The sequence below is a fragment of the Peromyscus leucopus genome, chromosome 10 (genome assembly GCF_004664715.2).
Source record: "Peromyscus leucopus breed LL Stock chromosome 10, UCI_PerLeu_2.1, whole genome shotgun sequence".
NCBI lineage: Eukaryota > Metazoa > Chordata > Mammalia > Rodentia > Cricetidae > Peromyscus > Peromyscus leucopus.
The window spans coordinates 88,005,149-88,032,948 of record NC_051071.1 but is presented as its reverse complement, the minus strand read 5'-3'; the positions used below and the strand labels follow the sequence as shown (position 1 = coordinate 88,032,948).

The 27,800-nt window shown below is 44.2% G+C and overlaps 1 protein-coding gene across 6 annotated transcripts in view; it reads right to left on the bottom strand.

Moving 5' to 3' along the window:
- Positions 1–8,124: 8,124 nt before the first annotated feature.
- The window catches only part of Ptpn13 (protein tyrosine phosphatase non-receptor type 13), a 190,523-nt gene continuing 170,847 nt past the window's right edge, over positions 8,125–27,800 (bottom strand). For 5 of the 6 annotated variants that reach the window (XM_028867296.2, XM_037209229.1, XM_037209230.1 and 2 more), the window contains 9 exons: positions 27,038–27,126; positions 23,253–23,299; positions 19,622–19,725; positions 17,460–17,608; positions 15,999–16,089; positions 13,093–13,430; positions 12,029–12,244; positions 10,526–10,588; positions 8,718–8,810 (listed from right to left, as the gene is read on the bottom strand). In XM_028867296.2, the coding sequence (XP_028723129.1) occupies positions 8,718–8,810; positions 10,526–10,588; positions 12,029–12,244; positions 13,093–13,430; positions 15,999–16,089; positions 17,460–17,608; positions 19,622–19,725; positions 23,253–23,299; positions 27,038–27,126 (1,190 nt within the window). Of the gene's footprint in view, positions 8,811–10,525; positions 10,589–12,028; positions 12,245–13,092; positions 13,431–15,998; positions 16,090–17,459; positions 17,609–19,621; positions 19,726–23,252; positions 23,300–27,037; positions 27,127–27,800 lie in introns of all 6 variants that reach the window. The other variant, XM_037209228.1, reaches the window with a different exon arrangement.

Genomic DNA, 27,800 nt, shown 5'->3' with positions numbered 1-27,800 from the left:
GGTGCAGCATGTTAAAATTCTCTTTTTAAATTCTGTCCTCATTTACTTTTGTTTTGTGTATGTGTGTTGGGGGCGGTCCGAGGCAGCTTCAGGCGTTGGTCGTTGCCTTCTGCCTGGGTTGGGATGGAATCTTGTGTTAGTCACTGTGTACCAGGCCAGCTGTCCAGTGCTCCTGGGACAGAGCTGTCTTGTCTCTGCCTCTTGTCTCACCACAGGAGCACTGAGATTTCACAAGCACTCACCCCTGCCTCTAGCTGTATGTAGGTGGGTTCTGGGCGTGCAAACTCAGACCCTTTAGCCCGTGAGGAAAATGCTTTACCCACTGAGCCATCGGCCTAGCCCAAGAATTTTATTTAATCATTTGGTTTTAGATTTATTTCTTTTACATATATGAGTGTTTTGCCTTGCATGAATGTGTGTGCGTCATGTATGTCTGTGCCGGCAGAGGCCAGAAGAAGGAGCTGAATCCTCTGGAAGTGAAGTTATGGGTCAGTGTGAATCACTAGGTGAGTGCTGGGAACCAAACCCAGGTCCCCGGCAAGAGCAACAAACCAAGTGCTCCTAACCACTGGGCTGTCTCCATAGCCCTGATTCCATTTTCTATTTGGGGTCCTCTGGAAGAGCAACAAATGCTCCTAACCATTGGGCCATCTCTTCCCATGGTATGATATATATGATTGAATATATGATGTTGTGCCAATTAACCCAATATGTATAATGGATATATAATATAGATAGCCTAATATATATAAACATATATAATTAACCTAATATTAGGTTAATATATATTATAAACAATTTCATATATTCAATCATTTATCTCTTCTATGCTCATTAAAATGTTTCCTTTATCCCATAACCTCACATACACACATTTTTACTTATTTCTTATTCAATTTCTGGTGGTAGGGCCTAAACCCAGGGCCTCACACATGCCAAGAAAGCACTCTGCCACGGAGTCACACACACAATCTTCTATGTAATGTGTGTGTTGTCGGGACCCTGACTTAATTTTGGACTTATTTGTAAATTTTGCAGTGTGAGAAAATATATAATCTGAGGTTAAATGCTTTACCCATTTATCCTTTAAATTTTCTCAGGATGTTTTGGGTGAAGACGACTTCAGTGATTCTTAGGGCATTTTTCCAATTCAGAATATTTCTGTGGCAGTATGGACAGATCCCCACCAGGATTTAGAATGACAAATACTCATTTGTGACGTGATTGCCAGTTCCTGTGTCCTTGCTGCGTGGGCATGCCTGCTTCTCCACTTGATAAATGTTCAAAGGAAGCCAGTCTCTGCCTCAGTTGGCCCCACAAGACAAACAAATCAGCGCAGCAAGAGTTCCTTCTCTCGGGAGTTCATAGTCTAGAGGAAGTGGACAGAGACTGAGAGGTACATGGGCAGGAGAGCGGAGAGTTAAGATCCAAAAAGAGCATTGCCCACCAAGAGGTTTAGAAGATCCACAAGACAGGAGTTGCTGGATGTTTCTCTACAAGAGCACCCGTGGAAAATGTAGAATTCAACACTCTGTCCTGAGTTAGCAATACGGTCAGAATTCGCTGCTTAGGACTTCCCCAGGAAGGGGACACACGTGTGAAAGACTGTTTTGTTAAAGACAGGAGCACCAGTCCTCACAAATGGCACGTGTGAAGGCTACCGCTGAACCTGCACAACACCGGCGGCCTGCTTGTAGGGACACCCGTGGTTCCTGGAACGGAGGGTAAAGCCTGGGGGGCTGCCTAGCTTTGTTTTGTTTTTCAACTTGAAACAAGCTGGAGTCATCTGGGAAGAGGGAGATCAAATGAGAAAACGCCTCCCTTGGTAGGCAAGTCAGTGGGGGCCGTTTTCTTGATTAGTGATGGGTGTGGGAGGGCCTAGCTGACTCTGGGGGTGGTGCCACCCCAGGGCAAGCTATCTTGGTTGTATCTAAGCAAGCTGAACAGACTGTGGGGAATAAGTAGTAAGTCCTCTTCCTCAGTGGTCTCTGCTGCAGTTCCTACCTCTGGGTTCTGCCTTCAGATCCTGCCCTGACGTCCCTCAGTGATGGAGTGTGACCTGGGTGCACATAAGCCAAGTAAACCTTTCCCCAGCTTGCTTTTGGTCCTGGTCTTTCTCTCAGCAACAGAAAACAAAGGACACTTCAAAAAGTGACTAAGCTGGGTGGTGGTAGCTCACACACCTTTAACCCCAGCACTCAGGAGGCAGAGGCAAGAGGATCCCTGTAATTTTGAGGCCAGCCTGGGCTACAAAGCGAGTTTTAGGACAGCCAGACGGAAAAACCCTGTCTCAAAAAACAAAACAAAGCAAACAAACAAAACCCAAAAACTTGACTAAATGCATTGCACTGTAGTTGATGCAACGAATGATAAGCTACTAAAAGCTGGCCCTCGCATGACCCTCTTCAGAAGTGGGGTTAATGTGGGCTAATGCAGCAGCATGGTCAGACGGCGGGCAGGAAGGGCGTGGCTTTCCCAGCACTGTTTCTTTCCACGCAGATATCTGGGATACTGTGAGCTGGGGTTAAAGCTGGAACTGATGCGGCCGTTTCCAGACCACGAAGAGAGGCCGGGGTAATTATAGAGATGCCGGTGTTCCTGCCCTATAGAGAAGGCAGCTCAGCCACTCCTACACCCTTGACCTCTATCGGCCTCATTCTCTTTGACCAACCAAGCAGACAGCTTCCAGAGGGACGCTGACGGAGAGGTGAGGGAGGAAGACGACACTAGACCAGTCAGCTACATCAGCCAAATCCACCCCAGCAACCCATGGGCGACAGGTCACGGATCACCTTCATATCCGGGCTTGCTTTCTTATAAAGGGAAGAAAACAGATGTCCCATTAGGGTCAGCACAGTCAGGTGCTGTATTGATACCTGCACTCAAATACAAACTGAAATTGGTACATTAAAATTTAATTAATCTTCAAATTTTCTGCAGGTTAACCAATACTTTGTCAAATATATCTCCATCATAAGAAGGCACTTTGAAGCTGGGCAGTGATGGCTTATGCATTTAATCCCAGCACTTGGGAGGCAGAGAGGCGGATCTCTGAGTTAGAGGCCAGCCTGGCCTGCAAAGTGAGTTTCAGGACAGCCAGGGTTACACAGAGAAACCCTTTCTCAAAAAACCCAGATTTAAACAGAATTCTCAACAGAGGAATCTCAAATGGCTGAGAAACAACTACAGAAATGTTCAACATCCTTAGTCATTAGAGAAATGCAAATCAAAACAACTCCGAGATTCCATCTTACACCTGTCAGAATTGCTAAGATCAAAAACACAAATAACATGCTGGAGAGGATGTGGAGCAAGGGGAACACTCCACTGCTAGTGGGAAAGCAAACTTGTACAGCACTACAGACATCAATATGGCGGTTTCTCAGAAAATTCAGAATCGATCTACCTCAAGACCCAGCTATACCACTCCTGGGCATATACCCAAAGGACACTCCACCATACCACAAGGACACTTGCTCAGCTATGTTCATAGCAGCTTTATTTGTAATAGCCAGAAACTGGAAACAACCTAGATGCCCCTCAAAGAATGCATAAAGGGAATGTGGTACCTTTATGCAATGGAGTATTACTGGTCTGATAAAAACAATGACATCATAAAATTCGCTAGCAAATGGATGGACCTAGAAGAGGTCATTCTGAGTGAGGTAACCCAGACCCAGAAAGACAAATATGGTATGTCTTCATTCATAAGTGCATACTAGCTGTAAAGGATAACCATGCTACAATCTGCAGACACAAAGAAGCTAAGTAATAAGGAGGGCTCAAGGGGGACGCATGAATCTCACCAAAGGGGAAATAGAACAGACACATCAGGTGGATGGGGGAGGGGTCTGAAAGGGGGGTGGGCATGGGAACAGGAGGGAACAGGTTGGGGCAGAATGCAGGGCGAGAGTACTTGGAAAGACAACTAGAATCAGGGGCATCTCTGGGCTGAGCTAGAAACCTACTGCAATGGAAACTCCCAGGAAGCTATGAGGGTGACTCTAACTATGACTCTTAGTAATGGGCAATAAGGAGCCTGAACTGGCCTGTAGTTGGAATTTTCTTTGGGCCATCAACCAGCTCCAAAATAAAGAAATGGAGACATATTATTAATTATGAATGTTTGGCCTTAGCTTAGGCTTGTCCCATTAGCTCTTAAAACTTAATTTAGCCCGTTTCTATTCATTTCCATTATGTCTCAGGGCTTTTTACCTTTCTTTCATTCTGTATGTCCTATATTTCTGCTTCCTTCATGTCTGTCTGTCTGGTCCCTGGCATCGTTCTGGTGTCTCTTTCTCTCTTTCTTATTCTCAAGCCTAAAGTCTTCCTCCTATTTACTCTCCCTGCCTAGATGTCCCACCTATATTTCCTCTCTTGCTATTGGCTGTTTAGTTTTTTTTTATTGGACCAATCAGGTGCCTTAGGCAGGCAAGGAAAAACAGCAACACATCTTTACATAGTTAAACAAATATTCTGAAACACCGGCCATTTCTTGTGACTAGGCAAGACTTCCAGTGGAGGGATTGGGACTCCAACTCAGCCAAATAACCTCTGACCTAAAATTTGTCCTGCCTACAAGATGTGATGGGACAAAGGTGGCACAGAAATTATGGAAATAGCTAACCAATGACTGTTCCAGCTTCAGACCCATACTATGAGATGGGAGCCCACCCATGACATTGCCTGGAGGACCAGGACCCAGCAGCTGGACAGTCCAGAAACCTAGGATAGAACCAAACATGACTGGCAAAAAAGAAAGAAAAAGTCAATGAAATGATTCCTAATGATATTCTGCTATTCTCATAGATTATTGCCTAGCTCAATGGTTATCAGAGAGGCTTCCCCCAGCAACTGATGGAAACAGATGCAGACCCACAGCCAAACATTAGGTGGACCTTGGGAAATCCTGTGGAAGACAGAGAGGAAGGATTATGGGAGCTGGAGGGGCCAAGAACACCATGGAAAAACACACAAAAGTCAGCTGACTCGTAGGGGCTCACAGAGACTCAACCACCAACCAGAGAACTTGCATGGGACTGACCTGGGCCCTCTGCACATGTGTTGCAGCTGTGTGGCTTGGTCTTCTTGTGGGGCTCCAGGCAGAGGGAGTAGGGGCTGTTTCTGACCCTATCGCCTGCTCTTGGGACCCTTGCTGATGTGGGTTGGTCTGTATGTCAAATTGCTCTGATTGGTCAATAAATGAAACACTGATTGGCCAGTGACCAGGCAGGAAGTATAGGTGGGACTAACAGAGAGGAGAAAAGAAAGAACAGGAAGGCGGAAGGAGTCATTGCCAGCTGCCGCCAGGACAAGCATCATGTGAAGACTCTGGTAAGTCACGAGCCACGTGGCAAGGTATAGATTTATGGAAATGGATTAATTTAAGCTATAAGAACAGTTAGCAAGAAGCCTGCCACAGCCATACAGTTTGTAAGCAATATAAGTCTCTGTGTTTACTTGGTTGGGTCTGAGCGGCTGTGGGACTGGCGGGTGACAGAGATTTGTCCTGACTGTGGGCAAGGCAGGAAAACTCTAGCTACACCTTTCCTTGAGCTGGGTTGCCTTCTCCAGCCTTAACAGGAGAGGAAGTGCCTAGTCTTACTGCAATGTGATGTTCTATGGCTGGCTGATATACATGTATGGTCTCCATTTTTCTGAAGGGAAGGGAGAGGGAGTGGATGGGGATGAGGGGGAAGTTAAGGGGAGGGACTTGGGGGGAGGAAACTGATTGGGCTGGGAAAAATCAATTGATTAATAAAAAAAGAGGAAGAAAACCAAACACACACAAAAAGAAGGTACCTTGAATATTTCTGAATTAAGAAAAACATGAACATTTTCTCCCATTGCCATGCATCGGCGACTGGAACAGCTGCTGTAAGCTGCATTTCAAGTTTCTTGGCTTTGTATCATCACATTTTAAATAACTAGTCATCTCTAAACCAAAAGATTTGGCAGGCTCTCTGCAAACAAAGCCCCCAAATACCTTCCCTCTTCCCTCAGTGTCCACTTCTCTCTTACTTATCACAACAATTTAGAAATATCTCTACTGGGCACAGCTCCCAAAGTTAGATGCAGGCTAACTTGTCTTTTGAAACAGGTTTCAGCAAGCTGCCTTGGAACTATGTAGCCTAGGTTGGCCCTGAACTCCTGGCAAACCTAGCTCAGAGCTGGGATTACAGACATGAGCCACCATGCCTGGCTCTAAACCGATGTTTCTAAATTGATGTTTCTGCAGCGCTCATAACTGTATACAGTGCCATTCTATTAAAATGAACACATTTACTGTGTATGTCAGTGGAATTCACAATGATGTTTCCATACCCATCTGCAGCAAGCATGGGTCATATCCAGGCATTCCTCTCCCGCCCTTACCTGCTCCCCCAAACTCCTCCCTCCTCCCTAGTAATGACTACTTTTCAGGGTTTTTTTTCCCCCCTTATATTTCCATGTATTAGAGAGAACTTGTTTTTCTGGTTTGTTTTACATAGCATGGCATCTCCTAGATACATCCATCTTCCCGATAGTGGCCAACTTCAGTCCTCTTGATAGCTGGATGATAATCCATATCCATTGCATACCTGAAGATGGGCACGTGGGCTGGTTCCATAGCACAGCTATTATGAATATCGAGAACTCCAGTAAACAGTAGTGTGCAGGCATTTCTTCGGGCTATATAGACTGGTACAGCTCAACCTCGCTCAAGTCAATGGCTGCACTATTTCCATTCTTACCAACAGCGTGCACACTTCCATTCTCTCCACAAGTCCCACCCTCTCTAGCATTTATCCTAGAATGTAATCTAGTTCAGTTTAGCAACGCCTTTCGCTCACACGGGCCCGTGTGCAAGCTGTCCGCTGGCCTGTTCTCACTGAAGGGTGGAGTGGCAGTGGCGTGGCCCAGGCCTGACTGGGTGCTTTCGTCTACTCCACATGTGGCTGTCTGTGCTCTTCTGAGAACGACCTGGAGAGCTATCTGTGGCTCACGGGGCAGCCATCATCCTGCGTTCTTACAGAAACAGGGAGAACAGAAGAGGCAGAGACACCACTGGGCTGCTGGCCTCCCAGAACTATTATGTAAACTAGAATCAATCATTGTGTGAACCACTGCATGCTTGGGCAGATGTTTCTAGCACACAGCAAATTCAGGGCTGTCTTCAGTCACAGATTTGACCTCTGACTTCCCAGACACGTCCCCTGGCACTGTGGCCTTCTTTACCTGGCACTTTGGCCACAGTGGCCCTGCCATTCCATGGGGTGGAGCTGAGGACAGTCACACAATTATAAGCCTTCCACTCAGATGCAGAAACCTCAACTTGCACCCTCTCTCCAGTTTCCATTTCTCAGCGACATTCTTTCTAGAAAAAGTCTCCTCCAGCTGTGCTGGCTCCTGGCTCTCTGTGGCCCAGCACCCTCTACAAACAACAGAATCCCTTTCCCCTCTCCTCCCACAGCTGCATGACAGTGTTGGTTACAACTGAACCTATGAACATACGCTTCCAATGGGCGGGGAAAGGTGAGAGCAAGGTGAGGGAGGGTCTGTCATGCGCAGGATGAGTATGCAAACCTGTTACCTGGTAGGGAGTCAAAGGCACCACCATGGGCTGTGTGAGCCTCCTCAACTGTACTTAGGTAAGATCAGAAACAGCTCAGAAGTGGAGCAGGCTGGGAGGAATACCGGAGACCTGGGTTCTAGAATGGGGTGAAATAAGCCAGCATGGGGTTCAGAGAATCACTGGGCACCCTCTTGGAGCATGAGCCCTGTCCTTCCTGCTAAGTAAAATATTCCAACCCCGCCTCCTCCCGCCCGGGAGCTGATTGTCATCTCTCACTAAGGCTTGGTCAGCTGTGCACTCTGAACATTACCATGGCGGGGACTTTACAGCTCCCAGTTTAGCCCTCAGTGAGACACAGAAGCTGGAGTGTGTGCCAGTCAAGGGCAGAGAAAAGCAAGCCAAATCATGACCCTCATGCTGGCCCCTTCTGAAGACCCATCAGGGCTTCTGACATACTTTGTCCTGGTGGCTGTGTGACCGGACCAACTGGGAAATGGCCAAGTTAGGGTGCAGATGTCCACTGGCTCCCAGAGGCCTGGCTATCATTAAGAACACTGAAGACACATGCATTGGTTGTCCAAGTTTAAGGTGTAGTTTTATTTACAAAGTGAGATGACGTATTAAAAAGAGATGACAGAGGTACAAATGGGTATGTGATAACTCCATTTTCATGAAAAGTATATAAATATATTACAGGAAATTGTATAGAGTAAACATTAGAAACCGATACAGTAAACATTGCTAGTTTCTTTTCTATGCCAATATTACTGTCATTAAAAGCTTAAATACTGGCTTCAAGTATCCTCTATAAAATAAATCTACTTTATTAAAATACTGGAAAAATTTGCTATAAACAAGATTTGGTACATTAAAAATAGATTCAGTATGTCTTTGTAACAATGTCCACTCTGATCAAATGCTGCCTCCAGCCCTAAGACCTGCCGTGTTCAGGTCAGGTTAAATGAGTTTTGATAATTATCAGAGGTCAAAGCAGCTATAAAAGTACCACATCCTGATACATACATATGTCTTCCAGGAGCGCCCTCCTCTAAGGATGAGGGACTCAGCAGCAAGGCTGTGACTGCTTGGCCTGGCTGCTCTTGTCTGAGCGGAGCAGGAGTCAGCTGGAGGCACATGGGAGGCACATGGGAGGCTGCTCCTGTCACTGTGGGAGCCCTGGGTATGTCTTCTGCTCTTCAGCCTGAAGATGAGTCAGGACATACAGGATAACTTGATAACAGAAAACATACTGACCCTGTAGGGGAGGAACAGAGAGAGGCTTCACTACATAAATAAATTACACACACTGAGGCTTGAGAAATTTGGAAATAGGAACTGCCTTGTTTAAATGCTAAATGTAAGAGTCAGGGCACACAACCGTATAGTGCCATAAAATTATAAACAACAAACAAATTGATAAAAAATCGGAAGGGAAAGTGCCAGTGGGTTATGTACAGAATGATCCTGGACTGCATACATATCCTAAGAAATCTTTCTCTGTGTGTGTGATTTGATTTTACTTTTTGGTGCTGGGGACCAAACCTAGGGCCGTGGCACTTGTGAGGCAAGTGCTCTACTACTGAGCTGCGGCCCCAATCTCTAAAGTCTAGATTTCCTATTTACTGAACTCATGTTGTTTTAAAATATAAATAAATTAACAGCCAAGAATCTATCAAAATAAGCTTCTTTAACTATTTCAGAGCAAAAACATAGAAATAAAAATTATTCATTTATTTATTTTGTTTTTTTGAGACGGTTTCTTTGTGTAGCCCTAGCTGTCTACTTGGTAGACCAGGCTGGCCTTTAACTCACAGAGACCTGCTCGCCTCTGTCTCTCAAGTGCTAGGGTTAAAACTGTGTGCCACCACCACCTGGCCAGAAGTAGAAATTAAAATATAATATAAATTTAATATGTAATATACTACAATAAATAACATACAATTTAGTAATAAATATGAAATTATTTTCTTTGAATACTTTTGATCAAAAGAGTAAAGAAATCAATGAGCTTTGATAAATGAGTTGTTATGGTAAAATTAATGCCTAAGCTGATGATACTGAGATCTGAGGTTTTTTTTCTCATGTGGCAAAGAATGAATGAATCTGAAAATAAATGGAAAGGCGTCACAATGGGCTGGAGAGATGACCCAGCCAGCAAGGGCCCTGGCTGCTCCTGGAGAGCATGGAGTTTGGTTCCTAACATCCACATGGTGGTTCACAGCTGCCCACAACTACAGTCCTAGCAGATCTTAAAATAAAATCTTAATAAAAAGAAGCCCACAGTATATTAGATGGAAAGTAATAAAACAATAACCACAGCCGGAGTTCAGTTGTAACCATTGCACAGGTCTGTGGGAAGAAGAATTCTATGCAGATCTGAGAGGGCGTGTCGGCTGTATTTCAGCTTTTTTTTTTTTTTTTTTTTTTTTTTTTTGGTTTTTCGAGACAGGGTTTCTCTTGTGTAGCTTTGCGCCTTTCCTGGGACTCACTTGGTAGCCCAGGCTGGCCTCGAACTCACAGAGATCCACCTGGCTCTGCCTCCCGAGTGCTGGGATTAAAGGCGTGCGCCACCACCGCCCGGCTGTATTTCAGCTTTTGTGCACGCCCAGGTTCCTAGCAGACCTTTCAGAGTGGCCATCAGCAAGTCCCTTTCACCTAACCCTTTTTGTTCACAGTCAATACTTCTTCCTTACCCCCCGCCCCCCAAATATAAAAGAATCAAAGTTTAACAGCACTTTAAGAGTATGACAGTCTTTTTTTTTTTTTTTTTTTGGTTTTTTCGAGACAGGGTTTCTCTGCGTAGCTTTGCGCCTTTCCTGGAGCTCACTTGGTAGCCCAGGCTGGCCTCGAACTCACAGAGATCCGCCTGGCTCTGCCTCCCAAGTGCTGGGATTAAAGGCGTGCGCCACCACCGCCCAGCTAGAGTATGACAGTCTTAAGACAAATCCTCATTAGTGTACACGGACTCACCTCTGTCTGCACCATGCCATGCCTTTGTAGTCTCATGCAGCGCACTAAGTCAGAGATATCGAACTGCCAAGACACAGAGCAGTGCGTTAGACACAGACCCCAGAAGATGCACAGGACACAGGGCAGTGCATTAGACACAGACCAGAAGATGCACAGGACACAGAGCAGTGCATTAGACACAGACCGGAAGATGCACAGGACACAGGGCAGTGCATTAGACATAGACCAGAAGATGCACAGGACACAGGGCAGTGCATTAGACACAGACCCCAGAAGATGCACAGGACACAGGGCAGTGCATTAGACACAGACCAGAAGATGCACAGGACACAGAGCAGTGCATTAGACACAGACCAGAAGATGCACAGCTGACTCACCATAGAATTTTTAAAATAAATTAGTCCCTCCTCCCAACCCCTGTTTCCACCCCCCCCCCCAGTCTACCCCCTCTGTTTCTGTTTAGGAAAGGGCAGGTCTCCCATGAGTATGACGAGTAGGGACCCAAAAGCCAACAAAAGAGTCAGAGACAGTCCCTGTCCCCACTGTTAGGAGTTCCACAAGAGGACCAAGCTACACATCTGTCACATATATGGAGAGGACTTAGGTCAGTCCCATGCAGGCTCCCTGCTTGTCAGTTCAGTCTCTCAGATCCTATGAGCCAGGTTAGTTGATTCTAAGAATCAGAGTCTACTCTGTTGAAAATTTTTAACAGAAGTTCTCTTCTTCTGATACCTAGCTAATTTCTTAAAATATATAAAACAATATAAGCAATATTCCTCACATACTGCTATTCAGAATAAATTTCCAAATCTTTTTAATTTAGCTGACACTGAACACAAGGGCAGATTGGACTGTAGGGTTTCCCCGCTTCGGTTATAGAGCTCATCAGAGTATCAAGCACAAGACAGAACTGCTTCACCTAAAATCCTTTAAGAGACACTGGTTTCAATCAGAGAGTATATATGTAGTTAAATGCAAGATATTTTGGCAATTAAGTAGGTTTTATAGTAACTTAGGAACCAAAAGTAAGATCATACTGTTATCTGCTTTAATATACATTAATTCTTTCTTTCTTTCTTTTTTTTTTTTGTTTGAGACAAGGTTCTCTGTGTAGCCCTGGCTGTCCTGGAATTTGCCTTGAAGTCAGAGATCTGCCTGCCTCTGCTCCCAAGTGCTGGGATTAAAGGCCTGTGCCACCACCGCCCTGCTTTTAGTAATATTTTTACATTAGGAATAACTACTTAGAGCAATCAATTAGCATTGATTTTCAAACAAAAACATTCTTTTCTTATCCACAGAACAAGAACAAAGCCCAATATTCTCCTCTTAAAAAGTGGACTGTCTTCTGGACATTGATATCTCCTGTAAGCACGGGAATAGTACTGACTCTATCTCACAGAGAAACTTAAGGCCTGGAAGGGGAAAGGACAGCACCCACAGACCTTTATGACACTCACAATACCCACATTATTAAACAGTAGATTAAACAGTATCTTCACTCACTTCAAGATCTTGGCTGATTAGTCCTAGGACCACGTCTATGCATATGAGGGTCCCTGAACGCCCAATGCCAGCACTGCAGTGTGTGACCACTGGGCCTGACGTATGGATGTGTCTCATGTAGGAGATGAAAGTGAGCAGGTCGTCCGGCTGGGAAGGGGTATCATGGTCTGGCCAGGCAGTGAAATTCAGATGAGAAATATGCCGCACCTCTCCTGTCTGAAAGTGTAAAAATAGAGTTACAATGTCACACCATTCCTAAGTCAGTTCCTCATATTATTTTCATCTTTCAAACTTGAGTAGTGTATGGAATCAGACCGAAAGAAAAAATGTAAGGAATAAAAAGGCTTCTTCATAAATACACAAAGCTGGGTGTGATGGTGTATACCTAATTTCCAGTATTCAGACCAAGAGAGAATGGAGTGTTCAAGGCCAGCTTAGGGATACATAGCAAGACTGTGACTCAAGACAACAGACAGGAAAGAAAGAAATAGAGACCTTATCAAGAGGTCTGTTTGTTTGTTTTTTCGAGACAGGGTTTGTCTGTGTAGTTTTGGTGCCTGTCCTAGATCTTGCTCTGTAGACCAGGCTGGCCTCAAACTCACAGAGATCCACCTGCCTCTGCCTCCCGAGTGCGGGGATCAAAGGTGTGCACCACCACCGCCCAGCTAGTCATAGAGTTTTAAAAACAGCATAGATTAGTCTACTTAGATGTTGGACCTTAAAAAAAAAGGCAAATTTCTTTGTATGTTAGAGTTCTGAACTATTTTTCACTATTTACTCCTAAGCAAAGGATGATCACGTTAGAAGCATCCCACCCCAATTCAGTGTCTACCAGAGGAAACTGTGAGGGGCCACACTTAAAACTGCCCTGGATGTTGGAGGATCAGGACTTTCGGGCTGCCTGTGGCTCTGCAGTGTTTTTGAGGCCAGTCTGGGCTACATGAGACCTTGTCTCAGAACCGAAATCACAGCAGACGACCCGCTTCCACTGCAGTGGTCACAGAAACATGCAGGCCTGCTGTCTGAAGGGGAGCCAAGGCTCAGGAGGAGCAAAGATGACTCACCTGAATATCCTCCAGGCTCAGCACCCGCACCACGAAGCCCTTCAGCTGCTGCATTCTCAGGAGAGCCAGGCGCAGCCTCTCACTGGCCATGGTCGTCGTGCCCAGGATGCTCGGCCAGTAGCGCTGGCATTTGACTTTGTCTCCTTCCACCTCCTGCGTCATCATTGCTATCACTGTGGAGTTCTGCTCCCAAACCATTTGCCAGAAATCCCCCACGGTGGTGGGCAAGGGCCCCTGGCAGGCAATGTAGACGAACTCCTGTGTCCCCACTGGGATCCTGATGAAACTGGCATTGATGTACCCGCCTTCGTCTCCAAGAGGCACTCTTGTGGAGTCATCTGTGAATGTCCACAGCCAAAGGTCCATGTCATGATCATGCACTGTCACTGTGAGTTTCACACATAACCAGTCAAAGCTCATGACTGTTCCTGTAGCCCCCCAGACTCACTGCCACATGCTTTGGTGAAGGATGTTTTCACATGGCAGCAGTCCATGTATATTTATGGTTTTGTTATGACACTGTATCGAAGATGTCAGTGTGGTGGCTTTCTGTGAAACTTGGGAGTTTGCCAATATATATTTTATTTTATGTATAGACTAAATATGTATAATTTATGTGATAATGTATGTAATGAAAATTAAACTTAACAAATATAAGGTGAACTTCATAGTAAGCAATCAGAGAAACAAACACAAACACCTTTGTTATTTCTCTGTCAATATCTTGATACCAAGGATAATAGTCTTGAATGATGGGACAAACACTTTCACAGAACAAAAGTTTGCATTGAAATGACACTATCCAAGCAGCTGCTACAATCATTATTGACATATCTAACTCTTATGTGGACCTGAGAAGAACTTTCTACTTTGTCCTTTTGTTATTACGTGTGTGTGTGTGTGTGTGTGTGTGTGTGTGTGTGTGTGTGTGTGTGTGTGAGATGTGTGTTCTGGGGGAGCATGCCACAGCACACGTGTGGAGGTCGGAGGACAACATGGCAGGTTGTCTCTCTCCTTTTACCATGTGGCCATCAGTATCCTTGCCTGCTGTGCTGGCCTCATTTTTATTTTAAATATTCGTAAATTTAACAAGTAATTTTGGTGGCAATCAAGGTAAAACCTCTAAAAATAGTTTTCAAAATTTATTGCTTGACTTTTATCTCTTGGGTCACAATTTGCTTCCTAACAATAAATTACTTTTGTATTTATAGTTTGTCCCATTCTGACTTCTAAATACAAATCTGACTTATTTTGGCCTCATATAACAACTGCTACCTACTTAATGCTGAACCATGGTCTACTCCCATTCTTAAAACTTTCTTAGATTCCCCCCCCCCTTTTTTTTTTTTTTTATTAAAGACAGGGCCTCTCTGTGTAGCCCTTGCTATCCTGGAACTCACTCTGTAGATCACGTTGACCTTGAACTCACAAAGACCCACCTGCCTCTGCCTCCTGAGTGCTGGGATTAAAGGTGTGCCTGGCTAGACTCAGTTTTTACAGGAAAACTTTCAAAATGAATTTTATGTTTCTTATCTTAATTAAAAATTTCAGTTGCATATTATTTATAACAAGATTGTCTTTTCTGGGCTACAGTGATGATAGCATCAGCGTCACATGCTATAATCCAAAATGCTAATACGTAAGAAATTGCCAAGTTAAAATTTTGGGACACACACACACACTTAAAAAATCACATTGTTGGCTAAAATGGGTTGAAATCATTCCTTTTATTTCCTTCTAGAATCTGAAACAACTGAAAGGTTCATGAAGCCTGGCACTTCACCAGACACGTGCATGCACACAGCTGCTCATTACCATTCACATGTCTGTAAACTTAGTAAGCAGAATAAACTGATGGTGTGGTTTCACATAAATCCAAGAACGATCATTTGGAAGCAATTAATATGTATATAAATATGAATAATATACATACATATATTTTGTGTTCATATGGACATGTGGTGCGTGTACACGTGTGTGCATATGTGTGTAAAGTCAATGAGGTGTCATTCCTCAGGAGCCATTTACCTCCCTTCTTTGAGACAGGGTCTCTCCCTGGGACCTGAGTCTTACTACTGGGTTGAGCTGGCTGGAGAGCGAGCTTCAAGGAGCTTTTTGTCTCCACTTCTAAACACTGCATCAGCTGAGCTGCCTCCCACGCTTGACAATTCAGATGTGGAACACACTTGAGAATTACTGATTACATATCACCAATTAACTTCTAATCAAGAAACGGTTTCGAAAAATTCAGGAGTATCTCAACAGATGTTTAAGATGGCCACGACTGAGCTTCAGAGTCCACAGAGCACTGAAAAGAGCATTTGCACTGTGATCTACTTGTTACCAACGAAAAGCTCTGCTTCTGTGTGCACACACGTACTAATGCGTGAGGTGCAATGGGTCAGGCTAGCAGGAGAGCTCCAACAGTTCAATTCACACTGCACACACACTCAGAGCCACACCGGAACTCCCAGGGAACACACACACTCAGAGCCACACCGGAACTCCCAGGGAACACACACTCAGAGCCACACCGGAACTCCCAGGGAACACACACTCAGAGCCACACAGGAACTCCCAGGGAACACACACACTCAGAGCCACGCCAGAACTCCCAGGGAACACACACTCAGAGCCACACCGGAACTCCCAGGGAACACACACTCAGAGCCACACCGGAACTCCCAGGGAACACACACTCAGAGCCACACCGGAACTCCCAGGGAACACACACACTCAGAGTCACACCGGAACTCCCAGGGAACACACACTCAGAGCCACACAGGAACTCCCAGGGAACACACACTCAGAGCCACACCGGAACTCCCAGGGAACACACACACTCAGAGCCACGCCAGAACTCCCAGGGAACACACACACTCAATTAGAGCCACACTAGAACTCACAGGGAAGGATATTTTTATATCTGTTCTTCCGTCGGTTTTCCTTAGTTTGTCCAATCAGACACTGATCCAGAGGTTTTAATTCTTGAAGATTCTACAAGGAACAAAATGGACATAAGGTTAAATCTGTTGACTAAAGCCAAGACTTAGTCAAGGAAAATGCTTCTGCTGTACTGATTAGGGCTGGCTATGAGTGCTAACAGAGATTTCAGTATGGATCTGGTGAGCCACTGCGGGAATGAGTTAATGGCAAGTACCTTTGACTGGACATGTCATAATCAGCTTATTTAATAGAACTTCTTAATCTAAGTTTTAATTTCAGTTTAAAAATGTCTCTCTCTATATTTAATAATAATAATAATTATATAAAACCCAAACCCTACAGAATCAAGTTTTGCTTAAGACAACATCTGGAGTATTTTGTTGACAGTGTGATCTGTCACAGCATCACAGGCCACAGTGTGTGTTGGTATTGCTGTTGTGAGACAGTTCACTGGGCAATGGTCAATTCTTTCTCATTTCCATTCATCCCCTCATTCAGAAGAGCGATGTCAACTGCCTCTTCACACACATGCAAGGCACTGCAGTGAGGCTTGGAATATGTGAGGAGTAAAGGGACAGGTCTAGCTCCCACAGAACTCATAGCCCCCAAGAGGCAAAATGGAAATAAATACGGCGACGTGCCTTTTAGAGATGACCAAGGTGCTGAGGAAGGGGACAGAACTTGTAGAGAGGATGTGGTGGAGCTTCTGTGATGTTTAACCCCCAACCTTAAAGAAGACTCATGCATTTCTACAAAATGAGATTTAGAGAGCGGAAGTCTCCACCCAGTTTGGGTGAGTCCATGGAACCTTCCGAGTACAAGCACACACACAGCAGCAGCTCGCAGTGAAGTACCTCCTTGCAGTGGCAAGAAAGGATGCGCAATGAAGCCAACAGTTTGAGGGACAGGGACGAGGCTGCCACAAAAGCCCGGTGGGGCTGCCTTCTCTCATCATTGCAGGAGCGAGGGCTGCAAACTGGCATACATACCCCAGAAGGGCCGTGTCTAATTGCAGCAGCTGCATGTACCAACACCCCCACTGCAGAAGCCAGGGGACTTTGAACTCCCGACCCCCTGCCTTCAACTCCCACAGGCTAGGAATACAGGCATATGCCATCATGTCCAGATCTTTCTTATTTATAAAATTATTTTTATGCACGAGGAATGGACGATATCATTAGAAAAATCTATCTAGTTCTGAGCCGTTAACATGATCTTGTTTAGTTAATATCATTAAGATCCTCATTGGGAAAATTAATGTGTCATTAGATACGGTAAGATGGTGTTTTTAGGGTTGGGAGTAAGTCAGCTTCACAGGGAGGGTTGGAAAGCAATCGGTATTTTCAAAGACCTGCAAGTTTTTCCTAACCTTGGGCTAACAAGGCCACATTCTCCATCAAATAAACGCACATACCACTTACCTGTAGTTCCTGAGCAGGGATCCCTTGGTCAAGCAAGCCTTGAAGCATGCGGATGGTGGCCTGCAACTGAGTGCCGGTGTACTTGCCGGAGGGAGGGACTCTTACCACAGGCAGGGCAGCCAGCTCCTCATTTGTCAAAAAGGGGTGATCTATCAGAAAGGACCAGATGACTCTTCAGTTCTCTCCCCAGAGCTGATTTAATGAATAAGAGAGCTCACTTGAGCCTGTTCTCACTTACCACTGTCTCACACACAGGGGCGTCTTAAGACTACATGAGACTTACAGCAGCATGGCTGACTGGCTGAGGATCAGAGTCTACCCACTGCACGGCTACTTCAGCCAGCCTGGAAGGAGCTACCTCACCACTGTTCGTGAGTCCGGAAGGCTTGCGACTTCCAGATATTTGTATTTTTGAAAGGAGCATGTCTTCTTTTTTGTTTGACTTTAATGGCACCATTTATATGAGGAAAACCTACCTAGTTCCCTGTTGTTTTACATTAGATTCTAGACATTGGGGAAGATGGAGACAAAGACATCAGACAGTCCACACATCAGGAGATTGCTCTCAAAACACAGCCTTCCCTTTTCACTACCCACTCTTGGCATTCAGTGCTGAGGTCCTGTGTCTGACAGTGTTCTCCCTGCAGAAGAACTTTTCTTGGGCTATTCAGGAGTTGAATTAAACAAGGGCCCAGAAGGGCCTGGGTCCAAGTGAGTGCCTGCTATATGGACTATTTATAATAGAAGTCAACGACCATCCCAAAGTGGGGGTTCCTTAACTCATTGAGTGGTTAGGGCGTGGTAGTGGTGCAGATACTGTTTGGGCAGCAGAATGAACACCATGAGGAATACAGGGCTGGACAAGAACCTTCAAAAAGCTCAGTGTCTGGCTGGGGCATGGTTAGCAGTGATGCTCAGTTTGCTCATATGAAACAATGTAACTTTTTTCTAATGGAGGGTGAATGCAATCGGAGAACAAGGGCCAGGTGTATGAGCGTGGGCTGCAGGAGCCCGTGGGACACTGTGCACAATATGTCTACCCCAGCAGAAAGGGGTTCAAGCCATGAATTCATTAGTCGTTTATCCCAGCACTCAGGGGAAGAGGCAGGTTGATCTCTGTGAGTTCAAGGTCAGCCTGGTCTGTTACAAATTCCAGGTTAGCCAGCCTACATAGTAAGACTCTGTCTCAAAAACCAAAAGCAAACCAAAACAAACAAAATTACTAAGGCTTTGTGCTTGGTGTTTTGTTGTTTGCTTGTTTCAACTTGACAGAAGCCAGAGTTATCTGGGAAGAAGGAACTTCAGTGAGAAAATGCCTCCATCAGATTGCCACGTAGGCAAGTCTGTGTGTGTGTGTGTGTGTGTGTGTGTGTGTGTGTGTGTGTGTCACATTTTCTTGATTAATGACTGACGCATGAGGGCTCAGGTTACTATGGGCAGTGCCCCCCTGGGCAGGTGGTCCTGGGTTCTCTCAGAAAGCAGGCTGAACAAGCCGTGGGGAGAAGCCAGGAGGCAGCACCCCCTCCATGGCCTCTGCTTTGGATCCTTCCTGGAATTCCTGCCTTGACTTCCCTCAGTGACAGACTGGGATCAGAGTGTGTAAAGTGAAGAAACTCTTCCCAAGTTGCTTTTGGTCAAAGTGTTTTATCACAGCAATAGAAACTCTAACTAGAACAGACTTTAAATAATAAAACTCCACCCCCACGATAGTAATATAACATTAAAACACACGAGCAAAGAGAAGCGAAGTGCTGGTGTTTCTCCACTGGCTTGTCTGGTAAAATGAAGCGGCATGAGGAAGGAGCAGCTGGCCCCCGCAGAGGCTGGCGGTCAAGGGTAACTGGTTCCTGCACTGCACACATTCCACCAGTTTACTGCAAGTCAGATGAGCTCTTTGGTTTCTCATTACACAATAGTAAATCATGACTTTTTGTTTCCTTTTATGTCAACACACTTCGTGCTTCCCCTAAGCCACTGAGGCTCTATGTGAGTAATTTGGTTATAGTAACCAAAGTCAATATCTGTGTGATTTAGTTTTATGCTTAAAACCAAAGAGCATATACATATGACCAAAGAGCGCCCATGTACTGTGAGAAATCATCTTTTAAAGCATGTTTCCTATCTACTGTTTTTAGTGAAAAACCTAGTAATAAAATTCTTGCCTTTGCTGGCACCCTCGTGGTCTTGGGCCTCTACTGGCAGCTTGCCGCTTCCACGTGTGGCTTCTTCTCCGACCGACTTCCCCTCCTGTGATGCCCGAGTCAAGCTGTGCCAACAAACACATTTGGAATAATTTGTCTCCAAGATAATTTTAAATATCATGATTCAAGCCACTTATTTCCACTATAACAACTACAGTATCATGGCATTTCCTGAGCTCTTGAGAAGGCTCAGTGGACCCTCAGGCCTGATGGCCAGGTTCATCCCTGGGACCCACAGGAAGGAAAGGAACGGCCACCGTGTTCTGACAGCTACACTAACAGTGCGGCATGTGTGCCACACCTAGGCACACATACAACAAACAGGTACATGTAAAAAACTAAAATAAACGTTCTGATTGAAAAAAATCAAATTCCAACTTAGAATGATAGCACGAGTCTGTGCTGTCAGCTCCTCTGGAGGCTGAGGCAGGAGGATCACTTGAACTTTGGTGTTGGAGACCAGCCTGAGCAACACAGCAAGACCTTGTCTAAAATACAAACAAAACTTAAACATAAGAACCTCTAAATGTAAGTAAGGTCTCCAACGCACAGTTCTCCAGGTTTATGGTGGGCACTAAATGTACTAAGTGTGCAGCAGCAGGGTTGGCTGCAGACCAACTCCAGGTCTCGGAATCTTGGACTGAAGGAGTCCCTTTGGGGATGGTTTTATTGTGTCAACATGGATGGCATTATTTTTATCAGCATATAATTCCTCTTTCCAATGTGAGCACACGTATGTGAGGGTATGTAGGTATCTGTGTCTGTACAGGAGTAGAAGTCTACCTTGGATATCGTCTCGCAGGTGTAGTACACTGACAGGATATCTCAAGTGTTGGAACTTGCCCAGCCAGTCAGGAAGCCCTAGGGATGAATCTGGCGTTTCTACTTCTCCAGTGCTTGATTACAAGCCCACGGCACCACACTCAGCTTTACTTCAACGTGAGTTCCAAGGCCCAAGCCCACGTTCTCATGCTTGGGAACACAGCCCCTTGCTGACGGCCATCTCCCCAGCCTCCCTCTCATTTTAAAAAAGCAGTTTCCACTCACTACTGCATCATGTGAGTGTGTCTTACGTTACTTAAACGAGTCCCTGTGGAGGAACATAATCTTTAGCTACAACTGCAGGTGAAGACTGTCTCGGTTTCACTCAATGTAATGAAACTCAGCACAAGTTCTCATTATTCTGGGGTAGAGACCATGCCATCTGCTGTGATTCAAAACTTAAGTTTATTCCCATGTGTTCAAGGCTTGGTCCACAGCTAACAGTATTTGGGGAGCTGGAAATGAGCTCCTGAAGGAGATCTGGGGATCTCAGCTCCTCCTTGTCTCTTTACTTCCTGTCACCATGAGCTTCTCTTTGCTTCACCACACACTGTGTGTCATGATATTCCACCTTGTCACAGATCCGGAGCAACAGAGTCAAGCAATATCAGCTGGAACCTATGGAGCCGTGGCTCCGATGACCCTTTCTTCCTGCAGTGTGATTTAATTGGGGTGTCCTGCCACAGCCATGGAAAGCCAAGTCACAGGTCAGCCTTGGGGATGTGACTAGGAAAAGGAAACTAGGCAGAAAGTTGGCATTCAGGCGTGGGTGAGGTAAATGAAAATCTCATGGTTTTCACTTTCTGATGGTCAGGGGAACTAAGCTGAGTTCTCTGTCTGAGGAGACCAGTGCACCCCACTAAAGCAGGGCACAGACTGAAGCTCCCCAAATGTCAAAAGCAGGACAGCAATTATCCTGCTGGTTTTTTTTTCCTGGCTTATTTATGTGTATGGGTGTGTTGTCTGTGTGTTTGTACAGGCAACAGGCATGTGCCTGCTGCCCCTGGAGTCTGGAGGTCAGAGGACGACAGAAGGTAACTCGGAAGAGTTACAGATGACTGTGAACGGCCATGTGGGTCCTCGGAACCAAACTCCAGGCTTCAGCTGAGCCATCTGAACCCTTACATTGGTTTTACTGTGGGTATTTTTTTCTGCTCCAACTCATTGTGGGTTGCAGTTCACACTTATTTGCAAGTTCTGCATCCACGAGGTTAATTTATTTTTATGTCTCTCCATGTGTAACTCCACCCTGGAGCTGGAGTTCCAGGCAGTTGTAAGCTGCCCCAATGTTGGTACTGGGAACCAAACCTGGGACCTCTGGAAGAACAGTATATAGTCTTAACTGCTGACACCTCTCTAGCAGCCATGAGGTCATTTTGCATTCCACTACATACACTTTTGTCTACAAGGACATATTTTGGCAAGCTTCCCATAAGGCATTCCTTTTTTCCCTATTCCTTTGAACACCTGTTTGTTATCACAGTACTTCTCCCTCCAATTTATCATTTGTTTTTCTTTTTAAATGATGTTTTCTACTATAAACAATGTTACAATTATTTATCATGATGATTCTATAAAAATATTCTCTTACAGGAGTTGAAATAAATTCTTTAAAAGTCAAATTGCTAGGTAAGAGGGTACTGCATTTCTTCACGGCTTTAATGACATTAAAACAACAACAACAACAACAAAGCACATTCAAGAATCAGTAATATGCAAAAACCTGTATTTTAATGGTATTTTTAATTGTCTTCCTGGGAGATCAAACTAATTTACTATCCTTTCCTCTTCCTCTGTCCAATAAAGAGCACTCTACTTCTTGGATGTCTGCTGATGATTAGGTATGAAGCTATTTTCATATTTTTTAAAGAGTGTGTGCGTCCAAGAAGGCCAGAAGAGGGGTTACTCCCCAAAGCTGGAGTTACAGAGATACAGCATGGCAGAGCTCCATGAGTTCAAGTCCCGTCTGGCCTACACAGCAAGTCCCAGCCCTCTGGGGGCTACATAGTGAGACCTTCTTCTCTCAAGAGCAAGACAGAGAAATAAAAAAGAATTTCCTAATACCCTTGGTTTGATATTATTTAAAATATTTTCATTATATTTTATTTAACGATTTATGTGTGTTTGCACACATGCCACGGTACACAAGTGGGAGCAAGCTTCAGGAGTCAGTTCTTTCCTTCCACCATGTGAGTGCCAGGGATTGAACTCAGGTCCTCAGGCTTTGCAGCAACCACCTTTATCCACCGAGCCATCTTGCCGACCCTGGTTTCATTTGCTTATTAATGAAAACTTAAAAATTTGAAAGTACAGAAAAATGGACAAAAATTAAAAAAAATCACCCATAATGTTAGCAGGAGCCACCATTTCTGGCACATTCCTTTTAAACCCATTTTTTAAAATCATGGTTAAGAGCATGCTACACTTTTTTTCTTTTTGTGCAATAGTTATAAAGACATTTTCTTATGTCAAGAGAATCTACTTGTAACAAACCTTGAAAAACATATTATGTTGGGTATGGTGGTGTATCTCTTTAATCCCAGAATTCAGGAAGCAGAGGCAGGTGGATATCTGTGAGTTTGAGGCCATCCTGGGCTACACAGTTTCAGGCCAATCAGAACTATATGCTAAAACCTTGTCTCAAAAAGACATTATCTATATTTAACCATGGTTCCATAATTTAATCGCTATTTTTATTTTAAAACAAAAATTGTTCATTTCATTAAAATAAAAAGAACAAAGTGTTAAACACATGTTGAAAATTATTTACCTTTCATTGCTTATTTTTTCTTTACATTCTTCAAAGCCATTCACTGACTATAATGAAGAGAAAGAAAAGTCAAATTAGTTCACTGTAACAACACCAATCTCATAAAGCTTAATTTTTTTCTTTAATTACATTTATTCATTTCATGTTACACATAGTTTGCTTGTATGTGTGCATGCTTGATGCCCCTGGGCAGAGGAGGGCATCAGATCCCCTGGATCTGGAGTGATGGAGAGTTGTGGTCTGAGAATCGAAGCTGGCCCTTTAGTAAGAACGGCCAATGCTCTTAACCACTGGGCCATCCTTCCAGCACCAAGCTTCATTTTTTTTTTTTCCGTGAATTACTTTTTATGTTGGCAATGTTATCATTTTCACACTACATACATACACGGCATTCAAGTCACACACTTCCAAAGTGGCTGAGGCATCTTCAGCGCCCATGAAGTTTTGTTGGCTAATAGTAAGTGCTTTCTTTGCTTACCCTTAGCTCAAGTAATTCTTTTTAAGAAAAGATTTACTTTATTTTAATTATGTGTGTGTGCCTGTGCTGTGTACAGGTACCTGTGAGGGCCATAAGAGGGTGTCAGATCCCCTAGAACTGGAGTTACAGGGGTTTTGAGTTTTCCAAAATAGGTTCTGGGGACTGAATTTGGGTCTTAACTGCTGAACTATCTTTGTAGCTTAAGTAGAAAATGATTCCAAAGTATACATCTCATCTATTCAGGAAGTGTTAATTTATTAATACAGATGGTCTGGCCCTAAGTATTTGGTTTTAAGCATCATGTGTGTGTGCGTTGCACGTAAGGTGTTCGTGTGGGTCTGTGAATGTGTGCACATGTGTCTACATTGTATGTAGGTGTATGTGTGGTCGTGTGAATGTGTGCACAGGTGTGTGCATTGTAGTGGATATATGTGTGGGTGGGTGAATATGTGCATTGTATGTAGGTATTTGTATGAATGTGTGCATGTGTGTGTCAGCATGCATGTAGAAGGTATGATGTCCCTTCTTCCTTGGTTGCTTTCTACCTTGTTTTGAGACAGGCTCCCAGGATCCAGAGCCCATATTCAGCGAGGGTGCTGTCCAGTGAGCTCCAGGGATGTGAGGATGTGCTTCCCTCCCCTCTCTAGGGCAGATCTGCAATACTTATGAGTACAGGTTCTCTCCGACCCCGAGCACCGGGGTTATAGGAGTGTGCTGCTGTGCCCTGCTATTACCAGGCACTGGGATCTGAATGCAGGCCCCTGCACATGCGTCTTAGACACTTTATGAACATCTGCCCAGCTCTGAGTAACACTCTCAGAGCAGAATTTTCAGGATTCATTTGCACTTTGGGAAAATGAATTACAAAACATTTTTTGTGATAATTAGTAGAATATTCTCTTCCTGTGAATCTGAATTTTTAGATTAATCCCAGATAATTTCACATGCTAATTTCCTGAATTTTATAATCATTTTTAACTGGCTGCCTTGTCTCCCACTAAAAAAGTTAACTTATTTTACAGAACCATGTTTAATTTGAGTGATTATAGAGAGAATTTTAATTTTAGAGTTTACTATTAAAGAACAAGAAATGAACTTTTCATGTCCTTGGTATAGTTTCGGTTTATATAATGTAGGTCTTATACATTTTTGGATGAATTTATGCCTGGAACATATATTTATTTTATGAATACAATTCCACAACTTGTTAGATAAAATCTGATTAACATACACAAGTATGTAGAGAGAAATGTGTCCCCCACAATTCTGTAAGTTGAAGTCCTAACCCCCGCTGTGGCTGTGTGTGCAGAGGGCGCCTCAGAGTGATCATTAGAGCAAGCAAGGTCACAGGCGTGTGAAGGTCACGGGTGAGGTAGGGTCAGAGGTGTGGTAAGGTCACAGGTGTGGGCCTCCAGATCAATAAAACTGGTATTTTACAAGAGGAAGAACATACACCAGGCAGGGAGCTGATTGATACAGAGAAAGGACACAGCCAGGATTGTAGTTTGTTCACAAGCCAGAGAGACAGAGTCAGAACCCAGTGGTGGTGGTGCACTGGCCTTCGGAACGAAGAGAAAATAACCTTGTTGTGTAAGCCGCTCCAAAGACACAAACAGGCTCCAACTCAAGCGCCTGTCCTGTGAAATGCTTGGGTAGGGAAGACACAGGAAAATGGTGGGACCTGCCATGTGGTCACTCAGATGAGCCACTTGGGGTTTTTTTTTTTTTTTTTTTTGTTTTCCGAGACAGGGTTTCTCTGTGTAGTTTTGCGCCTTTCCTGGATCTCGCTCTGTAGACCAGGCTGGCCTTGAACTCACAGAGATCCGCCTGCCTCTGCCTCCCGAGTGCTGGGATTAAAGGCGTGCGCCCGGCTGAGTTTTTTTTAAATGAATTCTGTCTTGTGAGAGCTATTTTATAGTACAGAAATGGGAATCTTTGCTATATTGTTGTTTTATAAAAACAAAACAAAGAACTCCCAAGTAGATGGTTGGTTTAATCTGTCATGGTGTATCCATACAACAGAATATTAGAAAGAATGAGGCAAATTTGTATGCACTCATATAGAAAGTGGGAAGGAACAATTGTTAAATGAAAATAAGATTTCTGACAATATGGTAAGATGTATATTAAAAAATGACATGGGCCTTTCTCATGCTACCCAGTTACCAGCTCTGTTGACCTTGGACCTGCCCACTCTTGGAAAGAAGGGTTGCTGTCATAGCATGATAGTAGGGTAGATAGGAATACAAGTTTTATTAATAACTACCTGTGGTAACCTGAATGAAATGTCCCCCACAATCTTGGACATTTAGACACTTGGTCATCAGCTGGTGGTTCTATGTGGGAAGACTTAGGAGGTGTGGCCTTGCTGGAGGATGGATGACACTGGAGGCAACTTTTAGAGTTTAAAGACTGCCATTTTTAGTTTGTTCTGCTTTCTGCTTGAGGTTTGAGATGGGAGCCCTCAAGCTTCCTGCTCTAGCCACCACGCCTGCCGGTTGACATGATCCCCTTCATGACTGACTCTTAGCCCCTGGGACCAGAAGCCCAAATAAACCCTTCTGTAAGTTGTCTTGGTCATGATGTTTTTTCACAGCAGTGGAAAAGATGCGTATGACAAGATTAAACAGGAACTTCACATCAATAAATAGTTACACTTAAAGTAACTTTCCAATGAAAATATATCCTAAAATCAATATAGTAAAGTCTTCTGACATAAACATGTTATTATAGTTCATTATAGTGAAGGACAAAAATAATATGCTTTTTTCTCTTTTTTAAGAGAAAAGAAATTTTAGGTGACAATTTTTAAATGGGAGGCGAAGTTCTAAAAGAGACTTTGAACATCCCTAGTAGATGTCCGTTTTAAAAAACTGTAGTGAAAATATAATTCCATTGCTATGACTTACAAGAGTCCTGAAGCCTTTCAGAGACAGTCAATGTTTATAGAATTTTTATATACTAAGAAAAACAGAAGCCTCAGCTTCTTGGTATCCACACACATCTGTAAGTAACAGTGAAATAACCCGTGTGTCTGAGTGGCGTCTAAGTACACAGACGGGGGTTGACAAGAGTCTAAGTCAGCAGTTTTGACTCTCTCTGCTTCTCGCCTTTCCTCATTCCTTCCCTCTCTCTCCTTTCAACTGAGAAATGATTCAGAGTTTGCTGGGTCAGACGCCACTGGGATGTAATAAAGTAACACTGCCTTCCTCCACCTCCAGCCACTGCCGTTGCTTTCCCTCGGGGTGAAGACAGAACTCTGGTGAAGTGCAGTACCCCAGGCTACTCCTGCAGGTCCAGTCCTCACCTCGGGGACATCCTCAGCTAACGGAGAACCATCACAGTCTGTGTCTGCTCCTCCTCCTTCTGGTGTCTCCCCGTTTGTCCTCTGCGTACCTGGGAGAGAAGCACACAGGTCAAGAGAACTAAGAAACGCACTGAGGCAGTGAAAAGTTTTCATTTACCCACTAAAGGCGGTGTAAATAGACCACATGAGCGCACTGACTGGGAAAGCGGAGAGTAAGTGGTAGGACACACAGTATAGAATAGTGGTTAAATTTACCTGTGAAATGGGCACGCTTTAACACTGGCTTATTGTCAACTGCAGGAGAAGATGTTTAGACTAATATATTTATAACTAAAAGCTATGACATGTTCTTTTAATGATACTCTTCCTTTTAGACAAGAGTCTCATTAAGTCCAGGCTGGCCTTGAACTTGCTATGTGGCTGAAGATGACAGGGAACTTCTAATCTCCCTGCCTCCATATCCCAAGTGCTGGGACTATAGTGTGTATCACCATGCGTGGTTTATATGGTGCTGGGCACTGAACCTAGGGCTTCATGCATACTAGGCAAGCACTCTACCCACAGCTACACGTACACCTCCAATAATGCATTCTAAGTCTCATTAGTGAGGGAACTCACCCACAAACCAACAAGGAAAAGACAACACATTTTATTTTATTTCTGAAAATACTGTCTAGAAATTGCGGAAGTATTGCTAATATCATTCAGTTTTACTCAGCAACTTTCCCCCACACACGTGCTTGAATTCCTGGGCACACTGATT